The sequence below is a fragment of the Vipera ursinii genome, assembly GCF_947247035.1.
Source record: "Vipera ursinii genome assembly, chromosome: 9".
NCBI lineage: Eukaryota > Metazoa > Chordata > Lepidosauria > Squamata > Viperidae > Vipera > Vipera ursinii.
The window spans coordinates 10,132,031-10,156,405 of record NC_139523.1 but is presented as its reverse complement, the minus strand read 5'-3'; the positions used below and the strand labels follow the sequence as shown (position 1 = coordinate 10,156,405).

Genomic DNA, 24,375 nt, shown 5'->3' with positions numbered 1-24,375 from the left:
TTAACTCTAATCTTTAATTTATTTCAATTTTTAATTTTAATTTACTGTACAGAGACCTTTAATTTTTGTTGTTGTTAGCCGCCCTGAGTCCTTCGGGATATAGGGCAGGATATAAGTCCCATTAATAAAATAAAATAAAATAAATAAATAAAATAACACTAATTGGGATCTTTTCAGTTATGTTGAAAAAGCCCCAATGTTATCTATACTTCACCCATTTTATTGTTGCAAAGAATATTTTTTAACGGTAAGAGGATTGCCCATTGCCACAGCCTTCTAGTTGGGAGACACACAGGATTCTGCAATTGAACCCCCTCCTCTTTGTTGCACATTAGAAGTGTGACAATGCAGTCACAGGTGCCATTTTGACTTATTTGACCTTGCAGACACAGGAACCCTTTGGGATAATCAGAAATAGGAAAGTATGGTAAAAAGGAATCAAGATGGCAGTTGTAATTGTGCAGCCAAATCTCCACAGCCTTTAATTGCAACACTCCAGTCCAGAAAAGGAGTGAGGTTTCAACCTTGGTGTTGTGGGTGCCATCTTGACTTTTCTGACTTCACCCCTTTAGATGCCTCTGAAGCCATTCTGAGCACGTTAATCCCAATGTCCTTGCTTCTTGTTTCTTTGATTGACCTGCCTTTCCTGTTCCAGAAGTGGTTTTATTTTATTTTATTGTTACAAGGACTCTTATGTAGCCTTGATTCTGTTGACTCTACGCTAATGTTATCTCATTCCTGAGAACGATTGGAATAAGACAGAACAAGCATACCGTGCACTGGTTCCCAAGGGTTCAATGAGGTTAAGATTGTGGTGTCCTTGGTGTGTCACACTCTCAACACACACAGGCAGACGGGAGGCCCAACAGGTCAGGTGAGCTCTTTATATATGAACAGTGCAGGCTCTGCAAATTACACATATACAAAAACACGAAAGCACCTGCCTTACCATGATGTAATATCAATGTGGTAGGATTGCATCAGAGAAAACCGCATGGTGGAATCCGATTTGCACCAGATGGAGTTTTGTGATACAGGTAGTCCTTGACTGACAATAATTCATTTAATGTGAAGTGTAAATATCACTTTACAATGCCTTGATAAGGCCACACTTGGAATACTGCATACAGTTTTGGTCGCCGTGATGTAAAAAAGATTTTGAGACTCTGGAAAGAGTGCAGAGAAGAGCAACAAAGATGATCAGGGAACTGGAGGCTAAAACATATAGGGAACGGTTGCTGGATTTGGGTAGGTCTAGTTTAACGAAGAGAAGGACGAGGAGGGACATGATAGCAGTGTTCCAATATCTCAGGGGCTGCCACAAAGAAGAGGGAGTCAAGCTATTCTCCAAAGCACCTGAAGGCAGGATAAGAAGCAACTTACTTCCATCAGTCATCAGTACCTGTACATATCTTGAGCATACTTATTTGAAAGAAAAAAACCCACTGCTGTTTGTAGAAAAAGCATTCTGCCAGGTTATCTACCATCTTAGACTAAGCATAGAAAGATCTGAAATCTAAGCCTTCGTAAAGAAAAAAAATCCAGATTATAAAAGAGTGACGCAGTTTTTTCCTGGTTCTTTTTTCTGCTTTGATTTTTTTTAAAAAAAAAGAGTTTCAGATCACAGAAACATTTTCCGGGTATCTCTCACTAAAATATGTAACAGTACAAATTGCCCATGAATGTGATTAAAAAGCACACGCTTCTGGCATTTAAAATGCAAATTCCCCCCACTGTAAGCTCTTTTAAATAAACTTTCCATACCATACAGGTATTTTTTTTTCTTTTAATGAACTTTTCTGCTCAAATCAAATGGAAGCCAAATGCTGAAATTCACTTCTCAAGAATGGATCTGGAGTTCTTTCACATTCAAAATAGAACGTATTTCCTAATGGAGCCGGCATAGGATTTTTACTAGATCTCATGCCAGAAAACCCACATAAACTGAATTATTCTGCTTGGCTACAACTGGGAAAAATGTTTGCTAATACAGATAGTCCTTGACTTACGACCATTCATTTAGTGACCATTTCAAGTTACAACAGCACTGAAAATAATGACTTATGACTGTTTTTCACAGTTACAACCGTTGCAGCTTCCCCAGGGTCACATGATCAAAATTCAGAGGCTTGCAACTGGTTCATATTTATGACGGTTGCCGTGTCCCAGGGTCGTGTGATCACCTTTGGTGACCTTCTGAGAAGCAAAGTCAATGGGGAAGCCAGATTTTCCTTAACGACCCTGTTACTAACAACTTCTGCAGTGATTCACTTAACAGCTGTGGCAAGAAAGGTTGTGAATTGAAGCAAAATTCATTTAACAACTGCCTTGCTTAGCAACAGAAAGTTTGGGCTCCATTTTGATCAGAAGTCAAGGACTGCCTGTATTTGGATTGGTACTACAAACAGTTTGACGTTGTAGAACAAAGCACGAGGTTGATAGAGATGTTTTCTCTAAAAATGTCAATGCTACCTTCAGTGCAAAGCACAACAATAAAGTAACAAAAGAGATATATTGCCTCATCCTACACATAGTTAGAATCCCAAGCATCGTGTCCCCCAGTTTTCTTGTCTGAAGCAAAATATTCCTTTCTCAGCTATAGGAACCACAATAAGCTAATAATTCAGACTTCCCACTCCCCACCCCCCACCCCAGGTAACAAATTCTAAACCCAGCACCTTTAAAGTCATTAGGAGCCTAGGGGCAGAATTAAATGCTTTCTTGAAATTTCCCATCATACTTGAAGACAAGAAAATTAGTTGGATGATTCCACTGAAATTCTCCAGGAATTTCCAGGTATCCCACAGAACGATCCTTTTTATAAAAAAACCTCTTGGAACAGCAATTTAGACAATGCCATCCTTTATAAATTCAGCGGTCCTGAAATTCGAAACGCTCAACTATTATTTATTGGCATCAATTCCTTTTCTTTTAAAGATGTTCCTACCTTGGGCCTGAGAATGCCGGTGCTCCAAAAAAAGAAAGGAAGAAAAAATCAAAATCAAAATCTAGCCTTAGAATCATAGTCCAGACATTCTTCCACTGACTCTGGATTATCTTAAATTTTCTTGATTCCAGCAGTCACCTAAGCAGTACTGCAGAAGTCTCAGAGACTGGGGCGTGGCGAGCGTCTTGCTTCTGCCTGTTGAGGTGCAGCTGAAAATAAATAAATAAGCCGCCAGACCAGAAAAACTGCTCTGACACCAAGGAATGGTTGCAGGAAGTTCTTCTATATCAGAAGAAACGCTTGCTTCATAAGGATGGAGCAGTTCCAGCTCCTTAGCTCATTGATCTGGCAGCAGTCTATCCTCTGCGGGAGAGACTGAAGATTAATCATATCCAAAGGTGTTTATTCTTCCGTGGGCTACATGGGAACGGAGATGCCAAGTTAATTTCTCTACCTGGTGGAAAGGAATTGTCCAGCGTTGAAAACTTCTGGAGAATAACCTAGCCAATCTCAAAGGAAATTGCTTGTGTCTGGCTAATCTCATTACACTATTAATGAAGGAGCTTTTCATTTGCTGGGCCTTGTGCTCTCTAGCAGGTAAGCAATCCGCTTGAGTTTGTTTTTTCATAAATACCTTTTTTTTAAAGATCCTGGGTTTTTTGCCTCTGGGTTTTTGAAGAACTGCAGAGCAGAGCGGCACAACCTCCTAGAAATAAACTAGTGTGCGCAAGCAGGCAAGCTGAATGTGTTTCAGTATAAAAATGCTATAGGACCAGAAGACCTCCAAGGTTGAACATGAAAATAAAAGCAGTGATGGGAAATCAAACGCCTTCCCTTATGCATCCCACGAAAAGATGGAGTACAAGCACCATAAGTATATTGCTTTGTAATCTGATGTATTTTACTATTTGTATATCTACTGTATTGGTTAGCCACCTAGAGTTCTGTTATATACTGTGGATGGTGGCATAATATTTTTAACAGATAAACATCATGCGTCTCTTGGATAGGATCTGAGCCGTATCATGTTTGTTTTTATCTTGGATGTAACTGGATTTATTTCCTGCCCTTGTGAAGCAGACAGTGCCTAAATTCTGTGAAGTACCAAAACATCACAGTCTTAGGGAGGAATTGTCCTTGGCCTGAACTTAAAGGATGCCCAACTGGTTTGGGGGGGGAAATGCAATGGGAAATAAATATTTCTTGGCAGACCACATCATAAAGTTAAGGTTACAGATATAGACTGTTCCGAAGCCTGCAATTTTATTTTGGAAGCTTTTGATTTGAATCTCAGTATGACATCAATATTCCTAGGTGCCTTTGGGCAAACACCCCACCCTTTGTTTTAGCTTTACATGGATAGTAATCTCAGCTTCAGTGGCTTCTAAAGGTTACTAGAATATGTAATATGGAAAGACATAAAATAACTTCCCATCATTTGGTCTTCGCAGTGGTGTGTTGGCCATACTAGCTGAGAACTGTGGTGCTGAAATCCAGCCCACCTACAGGATAGAAGGTTGAGGTGGGTTTTCTTCATGCAGAGAGCAAGCACAAGATTGCAGGAAAGAGCATCAGATCAGCAATGAATTCATTCCAGAGATAAATGTTAGCTTCTAGCCTTGGTGGAGCAGTGGGCTAATGCCTCCTTAAGTAACACCAGCTGCCTGCAATTAGTGCAGGTTCGCGTCCCACCAGGCTCAAGGTTGACTCAGCCTTCCATCCTTCCGAGGTAGGTAAAATGAGGACCCAGATTGTTGGGGGCAATAAGCGGACTTTGTAATAATGCCTCTGGGGTGTGTGTGAAAGCCCTAATAAGCAGGCATATACATAGAATGAAGGCTATTGCTAAGCACATTGATTTGTGCTTCTTAGATTGTAAACCGCCCTGAGTCTTTGGAGAAGGGCGGGATATAAATGGGATTAAAATAAAATAAATAAATAAATAAATCACAGAATAAATGGCTAAGCATTGGAGAGTCAGTTGTGTACAGCTTGGGAATCTCTTTTTTATTTTCTTGTTTTTCCCCTTGGTTAAATGTTTTCATTATCTACGAAAGCAAACAAAAGACAATTATACTCAGAGGAGGCCTGTGTTCATATTTTCACCCAGTTATGAAACTCACCAGGTGACCCTGACCCAGGGAATATTTTATGGGAGTTAATCATTGTTAGAGTTCCCCCCCCCCCCAGGGAGATCAGATACCCAACCATTTCTTCTCCGTGTTTATACGCAGAACAACCATCGATTGCGAAACGGGGATTGCCCAACTCACCTAGGGAGAATCTATGGCTGAGTTTCCCATGTAGAGGGAAGTAGTATTTAAGTACAGATAGTCTCCAACTTATGACTGCAACTGAGCTTAAACATTCCCCTGTTTGGCAAGATAGTTGTTAAGTGAGTTTTGCCTCATTTTATGGCTTTTCTTGCCACAGGGGTTAAGTGAATCACTGCAATTGTTAAGTTAGGAACACCATCGACTTTGCTTGCTAGGTCGGAAGGTCGGAAAAAGAGATCATATGACCCGGGACACTGCAACGGTCATAAATACATGCCAGTTGCCAAGCATTTGAAGTTTGATCATGTGACCATGGGGATGCTGCAGTAGTTGTTAAGTGTGACAAATGGCCATAAGTGATGGCACAGACATTGCACAAAAGTGCAGTGGCACTGATAAAGGTTGCACTGTTCCAGGTTAATGTCTAAGCTTCCTAGCTGGCTGCTAACAAACAAAGTCAATGAGGGAAGCCAAATTCACTTAACAACCTCATGATTCATTTAACAATTGCAGTGATTGACTTAAAAACCATGGTTAAAAAAAGGTCACAAAATAGGACAACTGTCTTGCTTAACAGCATAAATTTTGAGCTCCGTTCTGATCAAGGACTACCAATATCTTCTCTTCATTCCTCCTGCAGTATCAATGTAATTTAATTCTTGTATGGAAAAATAATTCACAAGGGCTCTCCCCATATGGGCTGGGATGAAGGATTTAAGGTCACTATACTTCTCAGATAATGTAAGCATTGAGTTTGGGATACAGTCCAGTTCTTACATTCCATTCTAGGTCGTGCACAAATCCCAGCCTTGTTTGTTGAGTTTTACAATTCAGAGGGTAATGATCCAGTTTCTAAGCAATGCATTTCTTTGTTTGTTGATCACGGTGACTATAAAAGACTGATATTTAACTGTCTTTCCACCCAACCATAAGAATTGACAAGGAATTGCAATTAGCTTGTTTTCTGTTTACCTCTATCCCATGGAAATTGTCCCATTATCCTGACAGTTTTCTCATGTTTTGTGTCCTATCGGTTTAATACTTTCGTTGCAATTTTTGTTTTCATGAATTTTTTCTACCTGTCACCTTTTATAACTATTTGTTGTTGTTTCCCTGAGATAGCTATGGTTCCCTCTCACTATCTTTCTGGTAAGCTGGCTGTATCAAACTTCAGGAAATATCCTATCTTAAATGTAACTAAATAAGCCATTTTATCAAGAGGACCTCAAATTATCTTCAAAAGTCACAAATTGGGAACTTCCATCCTGGTAGACGTTTACTTCTTGACACTCAGGAAAGGGTAGAGGCTAAAAACCGTGCAAAGAGTTTTAGAAATAGGAATCAAACAAACGCACACTTAACCTAGTTATTTATGTTCTGGTCATATGCTAACCCAATGATTTGTGTTTTCCCTACATGCTAAACTCCAATGGTGCTAATCAGGTTAACCTTAAAGAAGCCTTGGGTTGGGGAGGGAGGCTTTGAGTAATGATTTCAGTAACTAGGTGTCTCTTTGATTAATGTTTCTAGTTCTTTGAAGTAACATAGGAGATTCTCTATGTGGAATGTGGATTCTAATAAGAGCTGGTTCAAAGAGATTGTGCAAAGAGTTGAACCTTAGTAACCTTAGTAACTTGCAAACTCATCATTCTTCATTGTAATCTAAAAACCAGCCCCACTTAATAAGGGGATGATCATTAACAAGCTCAGGCTAAGAAATTATGGGATGGCTATGAAATGTTACATGGTACATATAAAATAACTGATCTTGTTAGATCATACAGTAGATGAGTCAAATGATGCTAAACAACCCAGCATGCTTGAACCGTATATAAAGTGATTCCTTACCTCTCTAAGGAGCCCCTCACCTTGTATCCATGGGATGCCAGTCCTCACTCACACATAAATAAAGAGGATCAGGTTCTAATTGGGCAATGGACATGAGGCTAACAAATTTTGCTGCCTACAGTTTGTCTTCTAATTGTCCTAGTTGGGTGTTCTGTACCAGCCTGCTACCGGCCCTGCAGAAAAGGCAGGGACAACCCCTTTACAAATGGCAAGAGGCTGGAATTAAGCCTGCCAAATTTATTAACATAAAACAGAGCAAAACAAGGCACCAACCATGAAACAGGAGCTATGAAACAGGAACTATTCAAGCGGTTGCCTTCAGCAAACCAGCCCTCCCACGCATTCCCCTTTTATACAGTTCAGGGCGTGGCTTCTCTCTGCCTCCTTCCGAGGTGCCCCATTGCCTTCCTCTGTTTACTCCTGATTGACTGCCTCCTGCGTCGGGCATCCTTGAACAGGGCCAGCTGTGGGTCATCTTCATCCACGCTGTCAGGCTCACACAGCTGGGTCTCCGTCGTGACCAGGTGGGAGGGGCCTGGCTGAGGGCTCTCATCAGCAAGCTTTCCAACCCCCTCAGCAAGCTCTTCAACACCCCCCTCCTCCTCTGAGTCGTCCGACCCAACTGCCGAACCCACAGGCTGACCCTGAATCACAACACTGGGTGTGTTTTGTGAAACCACCTAGTAAGAAAGGTCAAGGGATCTGGAGTTTCTTAACTTCCTCCTTAATCTGATGGCTGCTCACAATATCTTAAGAAATACAAAAAAGGAGAAAGAGCAGACATCCCAAAGGTGCTTTTCAAAAGGTACTGAACTTCCTTGGTTGTTTTTTTCTCCCCCATGAAAACATTTTTGCTTCTCATCCAAAAACCATCTTCAGTTCTGAAGAAGCTTCTTGGATGAGAAGCGAAAGGGGAACCACCCACCACCCCAGTCCAGTTGTCAGAATCCATTTATATCATATTCATAAATGGAATGTTTCAAACATTATTCCATGGATTCTGCCATCTCCCGAAGAGAAGAGAATGGATGTGTATTGAACCGGCAATAGGCATTTCAAAGGAAAGGAGAAGCCTTTTGAACTGGGGAAACAAAAGGGGGGGGCTAGCATCTGGCTTTTGTCACGGAAGACAGCAATAAACAAAAGGGTCCTAACTTCCTTTTCCCACGAGATGGATGATAGGAGAGGAAGGATGGGGGACTGACCAAATGGGGATTAAGGGGGGTTAAACCGGGAACTATTTATAAGGGTTTACTTCGTGGAAATATTAAGTCCTGTCTTGCCTCCTACAACCAAGCATGTCATAGTAAAGATTCCTTTTGGACTAAGATTTGGCTCCAAGAGTTTTGTCTTCCTAAGACGTGGTTTGGGGTGGGTCCTGACACCAGTTGCCTTTTGAAAAGCACCTTTGGAGATCCATGACTTGGATGAGTGAGAGTCTCCAAAAATGAGAAGGAGATTTTAGGGGACCGGAAACCACTCCTGAAGTGAGACTTACCAGATGCCCAATTATGACAGGCTCAGACACCCAGTCTCAGATTAGGCCATCTCTCCTTCCAGCTAGAGCCCCATGGCACAACTAAAAAAATGATTGGTTTGCTCCTCATCTTCTATGGCTAAGGATTAGGCCTGGGAGACCGAGCAATTTGACTTTCTTGGAGTTCCTTAGCATTAGAAAAGGCATCTTCTAACCCAGAGGCTCCCTTCACACAGCCTGCTTAACAGAGCTAATGGCTCGGACCTTTTGGAGGTATTTGTGCTACATGTTGAACCTTAACCTTGCCAAATGGGTCCAACATAGTTCACAAAATTCTAAACATAGTTAAATTTACACCACCACCACAGATTGGAGCCACTGGCTTCATCTTTTCCTGAGCATTTTTTGCAAACATAGTTGGAAATCCTGCTACAGTGTAGCCGGATATAGCCTGAAAATCCTTCCTTCATAAGGAAATTAAACCAATGACAAGAAAATCTGTGTGTGTGTGTGTGTGTGTGTGTGTGTGTGTGTGTGTGTGTGTGTTACAATTTACAACTCAGTTATAATTCTTGTGGGATATTCTAAGATATGCCTTTTTTCTGTGTTTCTTGTTACAAACTCTGAGACCCATTGTGGTAGAGTTCAGATAAGAGAAAGCAACGGTTTTCATGGAAGCAAAGAATTATAACAGAATTTTCCACCGAAGCTAATCTTGAATGCTTGTTCATGCTTCCTTTCAGGGAATTCACTGGGGAAAAGATCACCAGTCATTCAAGAAGCAACTTTTCGGTCCACAAACTTTGAAAATATCTTCACGTGGAAGATTAAAGGGGAGACACCCCCAGGCACCCTATACGATGTTCAGTATAAGACGTAAGGATGTTCTGCTTTTTCATAAAAATTGGTGTCCTGTATTGTATGAGCTAAATCCATGGATATTTCAAATAGGCTACTGTCACCAAATGAAGAAACATTATGTTACGTGCAACTCCAATAGGAACTTTCTAAAATTAAACTCAATCCTTACCTCTAAGTATCAACTTCAATGCATCACTCATTATCGTGAAATGTAAAGTCACATGTTAATAGTTACCGATAAACATACAATATTGCATTGTTAAGTGGATTTTTTAAAAGAGAAGAAAAAATGTATTAACATATCTAATCAGATAGAAATTCAGGAAATTTAAACAGATTCAAATCCCCTTTCCCTATCTCATTGTTGAAAATGAAAGATCAAAATTTCCCCAAACAATCCATTGCTAAAAATCAGAAGACAATAACCTTAAAGTCTTTCTAATGATTAACTTTCCTCTTTTCTCAGGCACTGTGTCCTTGCAACACATTTGTTTCTTGAATTATGTCAATTACCCCTATTGTGTCCTGCTCTGACATACAATTCACTAAATCCTAAACTAATCAAATTGTGGGGAGTTCACACAACATACTAAAACCCACATATATCCACACATATAGAGTTAAAACTATCCCAGTTGAGGATGCTGTGCAAATGCAATGCAAAAGTTGCAACTGTCTTGACTGAGGCTGTTATCTGTTCCCTGTCAGGGTCTTCACCAGTTCTAACATGATGGGGAAACTGCTAAGGAATGCATGCATCCAATTTGACCTCAGCTCTGAATTCAAATCCAACCCTACGAGGAGTGGGCCAAAGATATCCATTAAAATTCCACTTCTACAAACAAATAGATTATAGTCAACCCACACATTTTCCAGCAAAAGTGAAGTGGCCAAATTATTAACTTTCTTTTGAAATCGAAAGAAGCTTATCTGCTTCTTTATATGGCATAGGGTCTCCTGCACAAGCAAGGGGTTGGACTAGAAGGCTTCCAAAGTCTCTTCCAACTTTGTTATTCTAATAGTCTGTTGCTCTAGTATTCTGCCATTCTGTTATTCTGCTTGACAGGTTCTGAAATGACAGATTTTGCTTAGAAGTAGACGCGGTGGCTCAGTGGGTTAGGACGCTGAGCTTGTCGATCAGATGGTTGGCAGTTTGGCGGGTCGAATCCCAAGTGCCGCGTAGCAGAGTGAGCGCCTGTTACTCATCCCAGCTTCTGCCAACCTAGCAGTTTGAAAGCACGTAAAAAATGCAAGTAGAAAAATAGGGACCACTGCGGTGGGAAGATAACAGCGTTCCATGCGCCTTTGGCATCCAGTCATGCCAGCCACATGACCACGGAGAGGTCCTCGGACAAGCGCTGGCTCTTAGGCTTTGAAACGGAGATGAGCACCGGCCCCTAGAGTCAGAAACGACTAGCACGCATGTGCGGGGGAACCTTTACCTTTACCTTTAGAGGCCATAAATAACTTCTACTTCTGCTGAAAGCAGTTGAAGTTATACTTTTCTTTGGCTTCAAATTCTGTGATTTGAACCCTGGCTTGTATCCTTGAGAAGCTATAAGGCAGGGGTCCCCAACACCCAGCCCATGGACCAATACCGGTCTGTGGCCTGTTAGGAACCAGGCTGCACAGCTGGAGGTGAGCGACAGGTGAACAAAACTGCATGCGAGGGATCTAGGTTGCACGCTTCTCCTTCCCCACCCGCCCAATCCATGGGAAAATTGTCTTCCACGAAACCTATCCCTGTTGCCAAAAGGTTTGGGAACTGCTGCTATAAGGGGACAGCAGTGTGGTCTAAAAGTAACCTCTGCCATCCATGGGCTTCCCTTATTCAGTGAGTATACCTAATACTCTAAGTGTATATACTTTATTTTAATTCCAAAGCAAATATTGTAACTGATTCCTTTCATAGCAACCACTGACCTTTTGGGCTAAGAACAGTTAGTTCTGCCCTATGATAAAAAGTTCAAATTTTGTTTGCCCTGTTGGGACTCTCCTCTAGATAATCATTCTTTATTAATCCCCATAAAGGAGAATATTTGTAGCTCTGGGTTGAACTGAGAGGGTGTTCTCTGAACTTGGTTGTTTTCTTGCAGATGTTTCATTACTCAAACCGGGTAACATTATATGTGCTAATATCATCACCCCTCATTATTAACCCCCCAAAAGGGGGGGATAATTTGAACCTCAGTTATTCAAAATTTACTGCTCTTTAAATGGCACGGTGCAGTTCGCCAATTAAACACTGCCCAAAGTCCTTTACAGTTGCATGGTTATTATAATTTTTAATTGATGTGGATGATGATGATGATACATTATCTTAGGGAAAGGGATGTATAAAGCATGCCTATATGTGGAGCCCTTGGTGCTGTCTACAACTTGTCTTGCACAGGGAAATGGTATAGGTCCAAAATCTATGAAACACTGGGACATTTCCAGATTATAAGCCTGCCTCCCTCATTCTGCAATAAAACCGTAGTCCAATGTTCCCCAACCTTGGCAATTTTAAGATATGTGGAATTCAATTCCCAGAATGCTGGCTGTGGAATTTGGAGAGTTGAAGTCCACATATCTCAAAGTTGCCAAGGTTGTGAAACGCTGCCACGGCCAAAATTAACAAAAATGTTAATTCATTACACCCAAAGGATGGGAGAAGAAGCATATTTACCTGTTCATCCAAGATGGCTAGCTACAGAAAGAGAGACAGACACATGCACACACAAAACTAACCAAGAAATTAGTTTGGTGTGAATGTACGTGTGTTGAGTGAACTCATCCAGAAAATAAATCTTGTAACCTATTAAACTGATTATACACATGCAAATTTAAAAATAAGTTATACCTTCCACAAGATGTGGTGAGGTGATGGTGACATTTATGGGTCAAGCCACCAAGGGGTTGCACCTTCTGGCCCATGGTTCAGTTTTGGTAAATGCAGGATTGAGAGTCACCTACCTTGACCCATACCTACTTTGTCTTTTAATCATCTTGGATGCCATCTCTCTTGATTCCTGGTCTACACCTGTATAGCATATGCGAAGCCTGTTGAGAGTCATTGTCTGGTCTGATCACAGGTATGGTGACCTGACCTGGCAGAGTAAACCCGAGTGCCAAAATACCACCCAGAACATCTGCAATCTCACTCATGAGACTGAGAATTTCACCGAACGCTATCATGCCCAAGTGAGGGCTCTGGTTCCTAATTGTTGCGTCTCTGATTGGGCCATATCCTCAAGATTCTGTCCTCGTGACGACAGTAAGTGCTTCTTGTAAACCGTGATGTAAACAGGGTGAATTCTGGATCTCCAGTGTGTTTGTTCATGACATGGGGCTTGCTAAGAGTGCCATCCTCTCCTCCAAAGGACACCTCCCAGCAAACCCCTCCAGGACAGGCAGAATTGATCTTTTTTTCTGAGTCAGTTTCCATCTGTCAAGTAGCTGTTTATTGCTTTCATTTTAACTTTTTTATTAAACCCCCCCCCCCTGATACCTTTGTTTTATTGATCAGCTAGGGTGGATTTTAATGCTGGAAATTGCCAGCTGATTTGAATTTTCTCCAAAAATTTGGATAAGCGAAGGTATCAATAAACATAATGAACAATACAAGAAACAAAAAGGAAAGTTTGTGTAAACAAGGGCAGGACTGTCCATTGGCTCTGGGTATTTAACTGAAGTAATTCATGGGTAGGAACAGGAGATTTGTTTCATTACATGTTGTGATCCTCTTGCATTTTGCCTTTATTGAGGAAGAATAATTGGGGGGGGGGGGGAAATCCAGATAGGAATTACAGCACATTAGGCTCCCAGAGACTTGCTGAGGACTTCTGAAATGTTTTGAAGCTCTGCTAATTGTTCACTAATTTCTTTACTATCTGCCATAAAGTAGACCTTCTTTGGCCTCAATGGATAAAAAAGAAGCATGTTGCAGTAATACTTAACACAATCAGTTATAAACCCAGCAGCTGCATTCTCACAACAGGCTAAGTTCAGTTTTTGCTTAGCCTAGGGGTAGGCAACCTTGGCTCTTTTATGACTCATGGACTTCAACTCCCAGAATTCCTGAGCCAGCCAGTCCATGAGTCATAAAAGAGCCAAGGTTGCCTACCCCTGGCTTAGCTTATCCTGCTGGGTGAACTCAGGTCATTTAAGTTATGCTTCAATACATTGGGTGATTCAAGAGTGTGATGGCTGGTTTAGTGGGCTGTGTGAATGGAGCCATCTTCTGGGTTGCCCCAATGAACCATGATGAACCTTAAATGTAAAGGCTGAAGTGATGGGGGGGGAAATTAGCAATGTTTTGAGTAGTACATGGAACCCTTGTGAAAACACAGAATAAATGGCTTCCAATCTCAAAAATGGAAAAGAATGACTAGACAGACAGAAGGATGAACAGGCAGGCAGGCAGGCAGGCAGGCAGGCAGATAGACAGATGTGATTCACTGGATGTTTGACATTTAATTTTATTCAATTTTTAATTTTTAATTTTAATTCCATTTATATCCCGCCCTTCTCCGAAGACTCAGGGCGGCTTACAAGCTTAGCAGTAGCCTTCATTCTATGTATATGCCTGCTTATTAGGGCTTTCACACCCTCCCCAAGCGGCATTATTACAAAGTCAGCTTAATTGCCCCCAACAATCTGGGTCCTCAGATTTAAATTAAGTTTAGAATACGGTCCACGAATGTTACCTCCAGTGATGTACAGGAGGGGGTTGCCAGAAAAGTCAAAATGGTGATCACGCAATGAAATCCCCTCTTTTTGTGTGTGCTGACTGCACACATACATGCAAAGGGGCAGGGCTTCAATTTTGTGCTGCAACCACTCCTTGACTTCTTTTTATCACTCCCTGTAGATGCTACTGATTACCAGTAGAACTAATCTTGTGAAGGATACTCTGTAAACAACATTTGTAGTTCACAGTTGAATTGTGGGTTACTTAGTGTTCTTTGATGTTGTTGTTTTTTCAAGCAGATGTTTCATGACCCAACTAAGTTACCTCTTCAGTGCTAGAAAGGAATGGGGTTTGCTCTCTGTTAACCCTACTTCCTTCTAGCACTGAAGAGGTTACCTAGGTGGGTCATAAAATGTCTGCAAGAAAACAACTAATCTCAGAAACTTGACTACATTTATCATTAGTCTGAAACTAATCCCCCCCCTTTCTTTCTTCTTTTTCTTTCTTTTTTTAGCTCATATTGAGAATATTGACGTAAAATATACACCCAGCATTCAGTCCATCAAGTTTGTTATTCATCCTCCTTACACACCTTTGAAGGATGATAATGGCTCCCTTCTGACTGTAGTGGACATTTTCAATCAACTTGATATTGAGTTCCACTATGAAATAACCATGTTCTGCACAAAGACCCAACTGAAGGTAAGAAAGGGGACCCATGAATTACCTTAATGGCACATGCAGTTGATACAATAAATGTAAATTATTACAGTCAAAGACTAGCATGTACAATAAGCCTAAAAAGGAATTGGATCATGTATGGATGTCCTCAGAGCATAAAAATGTCTAGATGAGGACTACAGCTATTGTCTGTTTGTTTGTCATGTTTCTTAACCACCCATCTCCCTCAGAGAGGGCCTCTGGGTGGTGTACAGTATAATCAATAAAATTAACATTAAAATCAGGCTAATTTAAGATGAAAATTTTAGAATTATAAAAATAACATTATAATTGAAGTCCAACCCTTCTTTTACAATGCATATACCAGGGGTATGGAGTATGCAGGGGAAAATTGGCAGCTTAGAAAAAACAAGATCAGAGGAAGGGGAGAGGTTAAAGAAGATGGGATTTGAGGTTATAGGCTGGATCAGGGAGCTCTATCACTAGAATAAGCGCCCCCCAAATTATCCAAAGTAATCCACTACTACATACACGCTCTCCATAAATTCTCTGTTGTGTGGACTTTGAGTTGATTTTGGAAACTGATTCTCTCTCTCTTTCTCTCTCTCTCTCTCTCTCTCTCTCTCTCTCTCTCTCTCTCTCTCTCCTCTCGATTTAGTGGAAAAAAACTGTAAATAGTGAAGAATTTAACATCGATGACTTGGATCCTGACACAGAATATAATGGAACGATATACATCCGATATTCTGACAAAGTCAGCAAGTCCTGCATGTTTCGAGTACGGACGTTATCAGGTGTGGTTCTGGTGCCCAATTTGATTCTGCACACAGCTGTTTTCTTTTCATGAACCAGAAATATTTCTTTAAAAGTTCAAGCGTTCTGCATCATACTGCATGAAATACGTCGTCTCATACATAATTGAATTTTATTCATAATATTACTCATCACGTGTGTTGCATGTTTTTAAAATGGTTCACTGCTTTCGTGTTTTATATTCTGATACACATTTTATATGCTGTTTTTGTGAGGTTTTATGCATTAATCCCCCTTCATGGATTACTGCCTTGTCGTGGCGAAGGGGCTTGCGTAATTCAATGAAGCTATGAGCTATGCCGTGCAGGGCCACCCAAGACGGACAGGTCATAGCAGAGAGTTCTGACAAAACGTGATCCACTGGAGAAGGAAATGGCAACCCACTCCAGTATCTTTGCCATGAAAACCCTATGGACAGTACCAAAAGGCAAAACAATATGACGCTGGAAGATGAGCCCCTCAGGTCGGAAGGCGTCCAATATGCTACTGGGGAAGAGCAGAGGGCTAGTACTAGTAGCGCCAGAAAGAATGAATTTTTTCTCCATAGGAACCTGGAATGTAAGATCCATGAATCAAGGAAACCTGGATGTGGTCAAACAAGACTGAACATCGACATCTTAGGAATCAGCGAACTAAAATGGACAGGAATGGGTGAATTTAATTCAGATGACCATCAGGTATACTACTGCAGGCAAGAATCCCTTAGAAGAAATGGAGTAGCCTTCATAGTCAATAAAAGAGTAGGAAAAGCAATACTGGGATACAATTCCCAAAATGACAGAATGATCTCAGTTCGAATCCAAGGCAAACCATTCAATATCACAGTAGTCCAAGTCTATGCCCCAACCACCGGTGCTAAAGAGGATGAAATTGACTGGTTCTATGAAGCCCTACAGCACCTTATAGAAATAACACCAAAAAATGATGTCCTTATCATCATGGGGGATTGGAATACTAAAGTAGGAAGCCAAAAGACAACTGGAATAACATGCAAGTTTGGCCTTGGAGTACAAAATGAAGCAAGGCACAGGCTGATAGAATTTTGTCAAGAGAATACAATGGTCATAGCAAACACTCTTTTCCAACAACCCAAGAGACGGCTCTACACATGGACATCACCAGATGGTCAACACAGAAATCAGATTGACTATGTGCTCTGCAGCCAAAGATGGAGAAGCTCTATACAGTCAGTAAAAACAAGACCAGGAGCTGACTGTGGCTCAGACCATGAGCTTCTTGTTGCAAAGTTTAGGCTTAAATTAAAGAAAGTAGGGAAAAGCGCTAGGCCAGTCAGGTATGAATTAAATCATATCCCTGTTGAATATACAGTAGAGGTGACAAATAGATTTAAGGAATTAGATTTGATAGACAGAGTGCCTGAAGAACTATGGACAGAGGTTCACAACATTGTACAAGAGGTAGCAACTAAAACCATCCCAAAGAAAAAGAAATGCAAGAAAACAAATTGGCTGTCTGAGGAAGCTTTGCAAATAGCTGAGGAAAGGAGGGAAGCAAAAGGCAAGGGAGAAAAAGAAAGATACGCCTAATTGAATGCAGAATTCCAGAGAATAGCTAGAAGAGATAGGAATGCCTTCTTAAATGAACAGTGCAAAGAAATAGAAGAAAACAATAGAATAGGGAGGACCAGATATCTCTTCAAGAAAATTGGAGAGATTAAGGGAACGTTTCATGCAAAAATAGGCATGATAAAGGACCAAAATGGCAGGGACCTAACAGAGGCAGAAGAGATTAAGAAGAGGTGGAAAAATTACACGGAAGAACTATACAAGAATGAGCTTAACATCCCTGATAAACACGATGAGGTGGTCATTGACCTCGAGCCAGACATCCTAGAATGTGAAGTGAAGTGGGCCTTAGAAAAGCTGAGCAACAACAAAGCTAGTGGAGGTGACAGTATTCCAGCTGAGCTATTCAAAATCTTAAAAGACGATGCAGTAAAAGTGCTACACTCAATTTGCCAGCAAATTTGGAAAACTCAACAGTGGCCACAGGATTGGAAAAGATCAGTTTACATTCCAATTCCAAAGAAAGGCAGTGCCAAAGAATGTTCAAACTATCACACCATTGCACTCATTTCACATGCTAGTAAAGTTATGCTTAAAATCCTACAAGCTAGACTTCAGCAGTATGTGGATCGAGAACTAACATAAGTACAGGCAGGATTTTGAAGAGGCAGAGGAACTAGAGATCAAATTGCCAACATACGCTGGATCATGGAGAAAGCTAGGGAGTTCCAGAAAAACATCTACTTCTGCTTCATTGACTATGCCAAAGCCTTTGATTGTGTGGATCACAACAAACTGTGGCAAGTTCTTAAAGAGATGGGAGTACCAGACCATCTTATTTGTCTCTTGAGAAACCTATATGTGGGCCAAGAAGCAACAGTGAGAACTGGACACGGAACCACTGATTGGTTCAAAATTGGGAAAGGAGTCCGGCAAGGCTGTATACTGTCACCTTGCCTATTTAACTTATATACAGAGCACATCATGAGAAAGGCAGGGCTAGATGAATCAAAAGTTAGAATTAAGATTGCCGGAAGAAATATCAACAACCTAAGATATGCAGATGATACCACTCTAATGGCAGAAAGTGAAGAAGAACTAAAGAGTCTCTTGTTGCGGGTGAAGAAGGAGAGTGCAAAAGTTGGGTTGAAACTTAACATTAAGAAAACCAAGATCATGGCATCCAGCCCTCTCAATTCCTGGCAAATAGATGGGGAAGAAATGGAGGTAGTGACAGATTTTATTTTCCTGGGCTCCAAGATCGCTGCAGATGGGGACTGTAGCCAAGAAATTAAAAGACACTTGCTTCTGGGGAGGAAAGCCATGGCAAATCTAGACAGAACACTAAAAAGCAGAGACATCACCCTGTCGACAAAAGTGCGTATAGTCAAGGCTATGGTCTTCCCAGTTGCAATGTATGGCAGTGAAAGTTGGACCATAAGAAAGGCTGAGCACCAAAGAATTGAGGCCTTTAAATTATGGTGCTGGAGAAGACTCCTGTGAGTCCCTTGGACTGCAAGGCGATCAAACCGGTCAGTCCTACAGGAGATCAACCCTGACTGCTCTTTAGAAGGTCAGATCCTGAAGCTAAAACTCAAATACTTTGGCCACCTAATGAGAAGGAAGGACTCACTGGAGAAGAGCCTAATGCTGGGAAAGATTGAGGGCAAGAGAAGAAGGGGACGACAGAGAATGAGGTGGCTGGATGGAGTCACTGAAGCAGTAGGCGTGAGCTTAAATGGACTCCAGAAGATGGTGGAGGACAGGAAGGCCTGGAGGAACGTTGTCCATAGGGTTGCGATGGGTCGGACACGACTTCGCAACTAACAACAACAAAATGCATTAATCCTGTATTCATATGAAATAAATAAATAAAACAGTTCAAGCAGGTGATGTCCTCATATAGTTCTGCCTTTATCTTTAGCATAACAAAATGGATAAATGGGGCTTTCTAGGGCAGCGGTGGGATTCAGCCGGTTTGCACCACTTTGGCAGAACCGGTAGCTAATTTTTTGTTGCCCAGGCCCAGAATGGACTTCCAGAAGCAGCATCCACACAGAGAACCGGTTGTTCACCTATTTGAATCCCACCACTGCTCAGGGGGCTTTTTAACTTAATTCTGAGTACATTATAGGTAATTATTCCTCTGCTGTTGGGATACTAAATTCATGATTATGATGCTTTGGGGTTTTATTATATTTTTAGTATATTATTGTGGACAATTTATTCATGTAAACTGTTGATGGTCATAAGATTGCAGTGATCTAAAAACCTAATAAATATATAAAAATAAAAAGCCAAACAGCAAACTTTTAAAATTCATAAGTGGTACCTGTTTTCTTTTCCTATCTCTATCCTCTTTGGAACTAGGAGAAATCTTTAAAGTTTTAATTTCATCCTTTTTATTGACTCCTTTGTTTGGTTTCCATATTTTAATTTATGGATGGATAGATAGATAGATAGATAGATAGATAGATAGATAGATAGATAGATAGATAGATAGATAGATAGATAGATAGATAGGTAGGTAGGTAGGTAGGTAGGTAGGTAGGTAGGTAGGCAGGCAGGCAGGCAGGCAGGCAGGCAGGCAGGCAGGCAGACAGACAGACAGATAACCTTTATTGTCATTTTTCACTGTGGCACAGTGAAATTTAGTTGCTTGCTCTCAAAGTGTAAACATACATAACACACATCAAAACATACTATACACAGCATATGTATAGACCTACACCCTTACATATAAGTAAGATATAAATATTAATCCCTGTCCATCTTGAATACCGTATTGTATTGGATACAATACAAATTAAGCCCTTTATAGGTATCATAGTTTTAAACTGGGTCTTTTTAATTTAATTTCATCAGACAGAATAGCAGAACATTTAACCAGGACTACAAACTAACACTTTTGAAAAAAATAAGGCTGCGCCAGCTATTAAGATGTTTCTCGAGGACTGAAATGTGGCTGGTCATATAACATGCTAACATTTAAATCTGGATTAGCAAACAGAATTTATACACGGCCCTAACCTGGTTTAGTTTTGCTTGCCATGCTAGACCCACCCTCAAAACGAAACCATGGCTCATTTTTTTCAACAAGTGACCATTTGCAGCAATAATCCATGGAGTTATAATCCTATATTCTAATCATGATCTGCCATTATATCTGAATAAAAATCATGTTTTACTTGTAGCAGTTCTTTTTTGCTGTTGTTTTTGTTTGTCCCCCTCCATTTTTAGGAGGTATTGGCGGGATTAAAAATGAAACAAGTAGGAATGAGGTGAACAAACTAGAATTATTTGATTTCCCTGTAAGAATGACTCTCAGTTATATAAATCTAGATTAGAGGTTATGCCTCCACGTAGCCTTTTTTTTTTGGCCAATCTTTGGTTGATTTTTATTTTTGTTCTCTTTCCCATATAATTAGGCATGTTTTGATAACTCAAAAGAACGAAATTATTGGTTCCTTTAAATACAGATAGAAAGATGGTTATTATCAGCCCTGCCCTAGACGTTTTGGACAATTCAGGAATTTTTTTTTCTTCTGCATGTCTCCAAACTAATTAATTAATTTGTTGTCTTCTGTCCATAGATAACACCTGGCTGCCATATTTGTTTGGAATGTTTATATTTATAATCATATTTACCTTTGGAGCTGTATTTTACTTTATGTATAAGTATGTTAAACAGTACACCATTCAGCAGCCCACATCTCTGGTATGTAATTTTCAATTACTATAAAAGTCTTCATTATTTTTTCATCTGCCTTTTTTCATCTACGCTATTTTTGTAAATAATTCAAGGTGGTGAACATATCTAATACTCCTTCCGCCTTCTATTTTCTGCAAAACAACCTTGTGAGATGGGGTTGGGCAGAGAGAGAGAGAGAGAGAGAATCGTGACCCAAAGATACCCAGTCGGTTTTTCATGCCTAAGGCGGAACTAAAACTCACTGTCTCCTGGTGATTCACCCAAAGTCACCCAGTCGATTTTCATGCCTAAGGCAGGACTACAACTCACAATCTCCTGTGATTGGCCCAAAGCCATCCAACTGGTTTTAAGGCAGGACTAGAATAGTCTTCTGGTTTCTAACCTGGTGCCTTAATCACTAGACCAAGCTGGCTCATAAATTATGATTTATTTATTTTTATCCCATTTATATCCCGCCCTTCTCCGAAGACTCAGGGCGGCTTACAATCTAAAGCACAAATCAATGTGCTTAGCAATAGCCTTCATTCTATGTATATGCCTGCTTATTAGGGCTTTTGCCGCCCCCCCAGCGGCATTTTTACAAAGTCAGCTTATTGCCCCCAACAATCCGGGTCCTCATTTTACCTACCTCGGAAGGATGGAAGGCTGAGTCAACCTTGAGCCTGGTGGGACTCGAACCTGCACTAATTGCAGGCAGCTGGTGTTACTTAAGGAGGCATTAGCCCACTGCTCCACCAAGGCTCTTTATTTATTTATGATCTCAATATATATCTCATTTATCAATATTGTTTGGAAAAGATCAAAACCGGAATTCTATTTCTTCTCTGCTCCTCTAAAGTCCATTACAATGAAACAAAACCTCTGTCTTGAGCATAAGTGTCTCCATTTGGAGACAGAAACCAGATAAACTTCATTTGGTTCAGAAGAATAGGTTCAACATATTTAAGTCACATTTCATATACAGCAGTCACTGTAATAAAACTCCAAAATTCTTGGTGTTCTATGTTCCTATGTAATTGGTCTGGGAGAAGTCCGATAGGACTGTAAAATGAGGGCAATGACAGAGCATCATGTATCCTTAGTGAATGCAAACCTTAAGACGACATTCCCTTATCTCAACTTTGATAGAGTCACAGCGACATAATCTCTTACAATATGGAATTTTTCTTTGATTCTGAATACCGCTGTCTTAAGCACAGCTTGCCAGTATGAATTCTGTTCTGTAATTGGCAGATGTTGTACGATAAAGTCTGAATTTAATCGGGTACTTGGGGAGAGGGGATGTCTGTTAAATCCAAATGTCCACTAAATCCAGAGTTATATCATTTGCATTAATTTACATCATTTGGATAGTGAGATAATTGATGTAAAAAGTGTGGAGAAATTTGAAGTAAGATTTTATGGACAAACTCTTGATTTAATGGACATAAGTCTGTTAAATGTGGCTAAAGTCTGAACAATAAAAATTGTCCATTGTCTGTTAAAAATGGTTAAACCAAAATTTTATTGCATTGAATGGATTACCACCAGATTCAGTGAAAAATTAATTATATTCAAATTAAAGTAATCTGATGATCTAGTTAATTTGTGATCTATGATTCTGGCACCTTCTAATGCAGTGTTTCTCAACCTTGGCAGCTTGAAAATGTGTGGACTTGAAGTCCACATATCATCAAGCTGCCAAGGTTCAAAAACACTGCTCTAAGGTTATAAGTGTTCCTGAAGAAAGTACATGTAATTGGAACTTAGTTTTGAATTTATCAATATATAATAATGAAATTGAAGAGGGATAAGTTAACTTTTAATCAATAATCTAAATTTTAAACTGCACATTTTTTACAAGGCTCTGAACTAGCAGCTAATACTGAATTTTCTTCCTTGATAGGATTTCAAAGGCATTTCCCGTTTCCAACCTCTCATATTAAATGTGGAGTGTGGCCTGAGCCCTTATGATTTATCCAAGATTATCCAACCAGGGGTGTGTTCAAATGAGATTAGCCATTACATCCAGGGTGTGCCAGAGAACCAAAAATTATTCAAACCAACAGCGACATCTTGCCAGCAACAATCCAAAATGCCGCCATTCCAGCCTCTTGCCCAACCCTTGAATGGTCTTTCAGTTGGATATGCCCCACAAGTGATCAAGAACAGCCGTCTGCGTATCCTAGGGGAAAATCCTTCCACATTAACGTATGGATTATGCGTTGAAGGAGCCAACCACAAGGCAAACCAAGGAATTAAGCGTAATTCTTTAATAAGCAATAGACACTCTAAAACCCAGAAACCAGAAAGGACTAACAAAGAGTTGCAGGAGACCACAACTCCACAGAAGGAAGGGTTGGGAGTAGAAACCAGCCCCCGGATTCAACATCTCCCACTTCAGGAAGACTCAAAAGGTCCACCACAAGAATCTCCGAGACTTCTGGGAGAATGGAGACCTATCACTGTGGACAGAAGCGTAGGAAGCTACAGAAAGCAGGCAGAGGTTCTACCTCCCAGTTCAGAAGTTGGCCAAAATGCTATCTTGGAAGGAGGTGATTCTCTACTGTTAACTGTCTCCCCACCACCCTTATTTGCACACTCTTCTTGCAACAACCTCCCTCAGGATCACAGCACAGGGCAACCGCCAGCCTTCAGCCTCTCAGCCTGGACTGATAATTTCTTGCCTTCCAACTCATTTGGATTCCAAATCACAGACTGTGTAGCTCAAGAAAGCTGGGGATTAAAAAATAAGCCTCAGACTTCAGATATTCCCCCAAATATCCTGGGTACTCATCGGGTCAATGGACCTTTCCCCAGTTTGTTCAGGGACTTGGATCTGAAGCTCCAGTGGGATGGCAGCCCAGAGGAAGATGCAGCAACTTCTTAAGACGTGCAAAAGTTTTGGGAATCTCTTCCTACAAAATGAAGTGGAAAGCTGATACTCTTTTTTCAAATGCACCCTGACTGCTCTCTGTGGGCTGCATGTCTCTGTCTTTAAAAAGAGGGACATTTTTGAAAACTGCATTCCACATTTATATTTATACTGGCTAGGTGGAAATGTGAAAATAGAATGAAATAAATATTAGTCTATGTTTGACGCGTAATCGGATAGCATCCTTTTACAGCTGTGGAATACACTTTTTTGGGGAAAAATATATACATAAATCCTCTAAAGCAGCAGCCCCCAACCTTTTGGGCACCAGGGATCAGTTCCGTGGGGATACATTTTTTCTGTGGGCCAGAGGGGGGGGCTGGTTTCATTTGCTGCCTGCATCCCACAGATGGGGCTTCGATTGTTTGCGTGGACCAGTTGCTGTCATGCTACAGACCAGTGCACAGTCCACAGACCAGGGGTTGGGGACCGCTGCTCTAAATACTGCAGGGGATATGTCAGCGATAAGTTGGTGTTGCTGGAAAGGACTGTCTATAAGTTTTAGTTTAGCTTTATTTTGTTTTTATTACTCCATCTTTTAAGAAATTACGGCATCTGATTTTAGCAGTGCCAAATCTTGGGAGCTGGTTGCTGAGCACTTGAAATACAGCCATGTGACCATGGAGGGGGTGGGTGGGCCATCAGACC

General features: G+C 40.7%; 1 protein-coding gene across 1 annotated transcript; it reads left to right on the top strand.

Annotated features, from left to right (window-relative positions):
• The first annotated feature begins 3,369 nt into the window (after window positions 1-3,369).
• On the top strand, window positions 3,370-23,887 carry IL22RA1 (interleukin 22 receptor subunit alpha 1). The gene is made up of 7 exons (XM_083369030.1): window positions 3,370-3,544; window positions 9,292-9,424; window positions 12,484-12,665; window positions 14,596-14,783; window positions 15,421-15,556; window positions 20,695-20,819; window positions 22,699-23,887. Exons 1-7 carry the CDS (start codon window positions 3,502-3,504, stop codon window positions 23,680-23,682), a joined length of 1,791 nt encoding a protein of 596 aa, XP_083225156.1. The 5' UTR covers window positions 3,370-3,501; the 3' UTR covers window positions 23,683-23,887.
• Window positions 23,888-24,375: the final 488 nt, after the last annotated feature.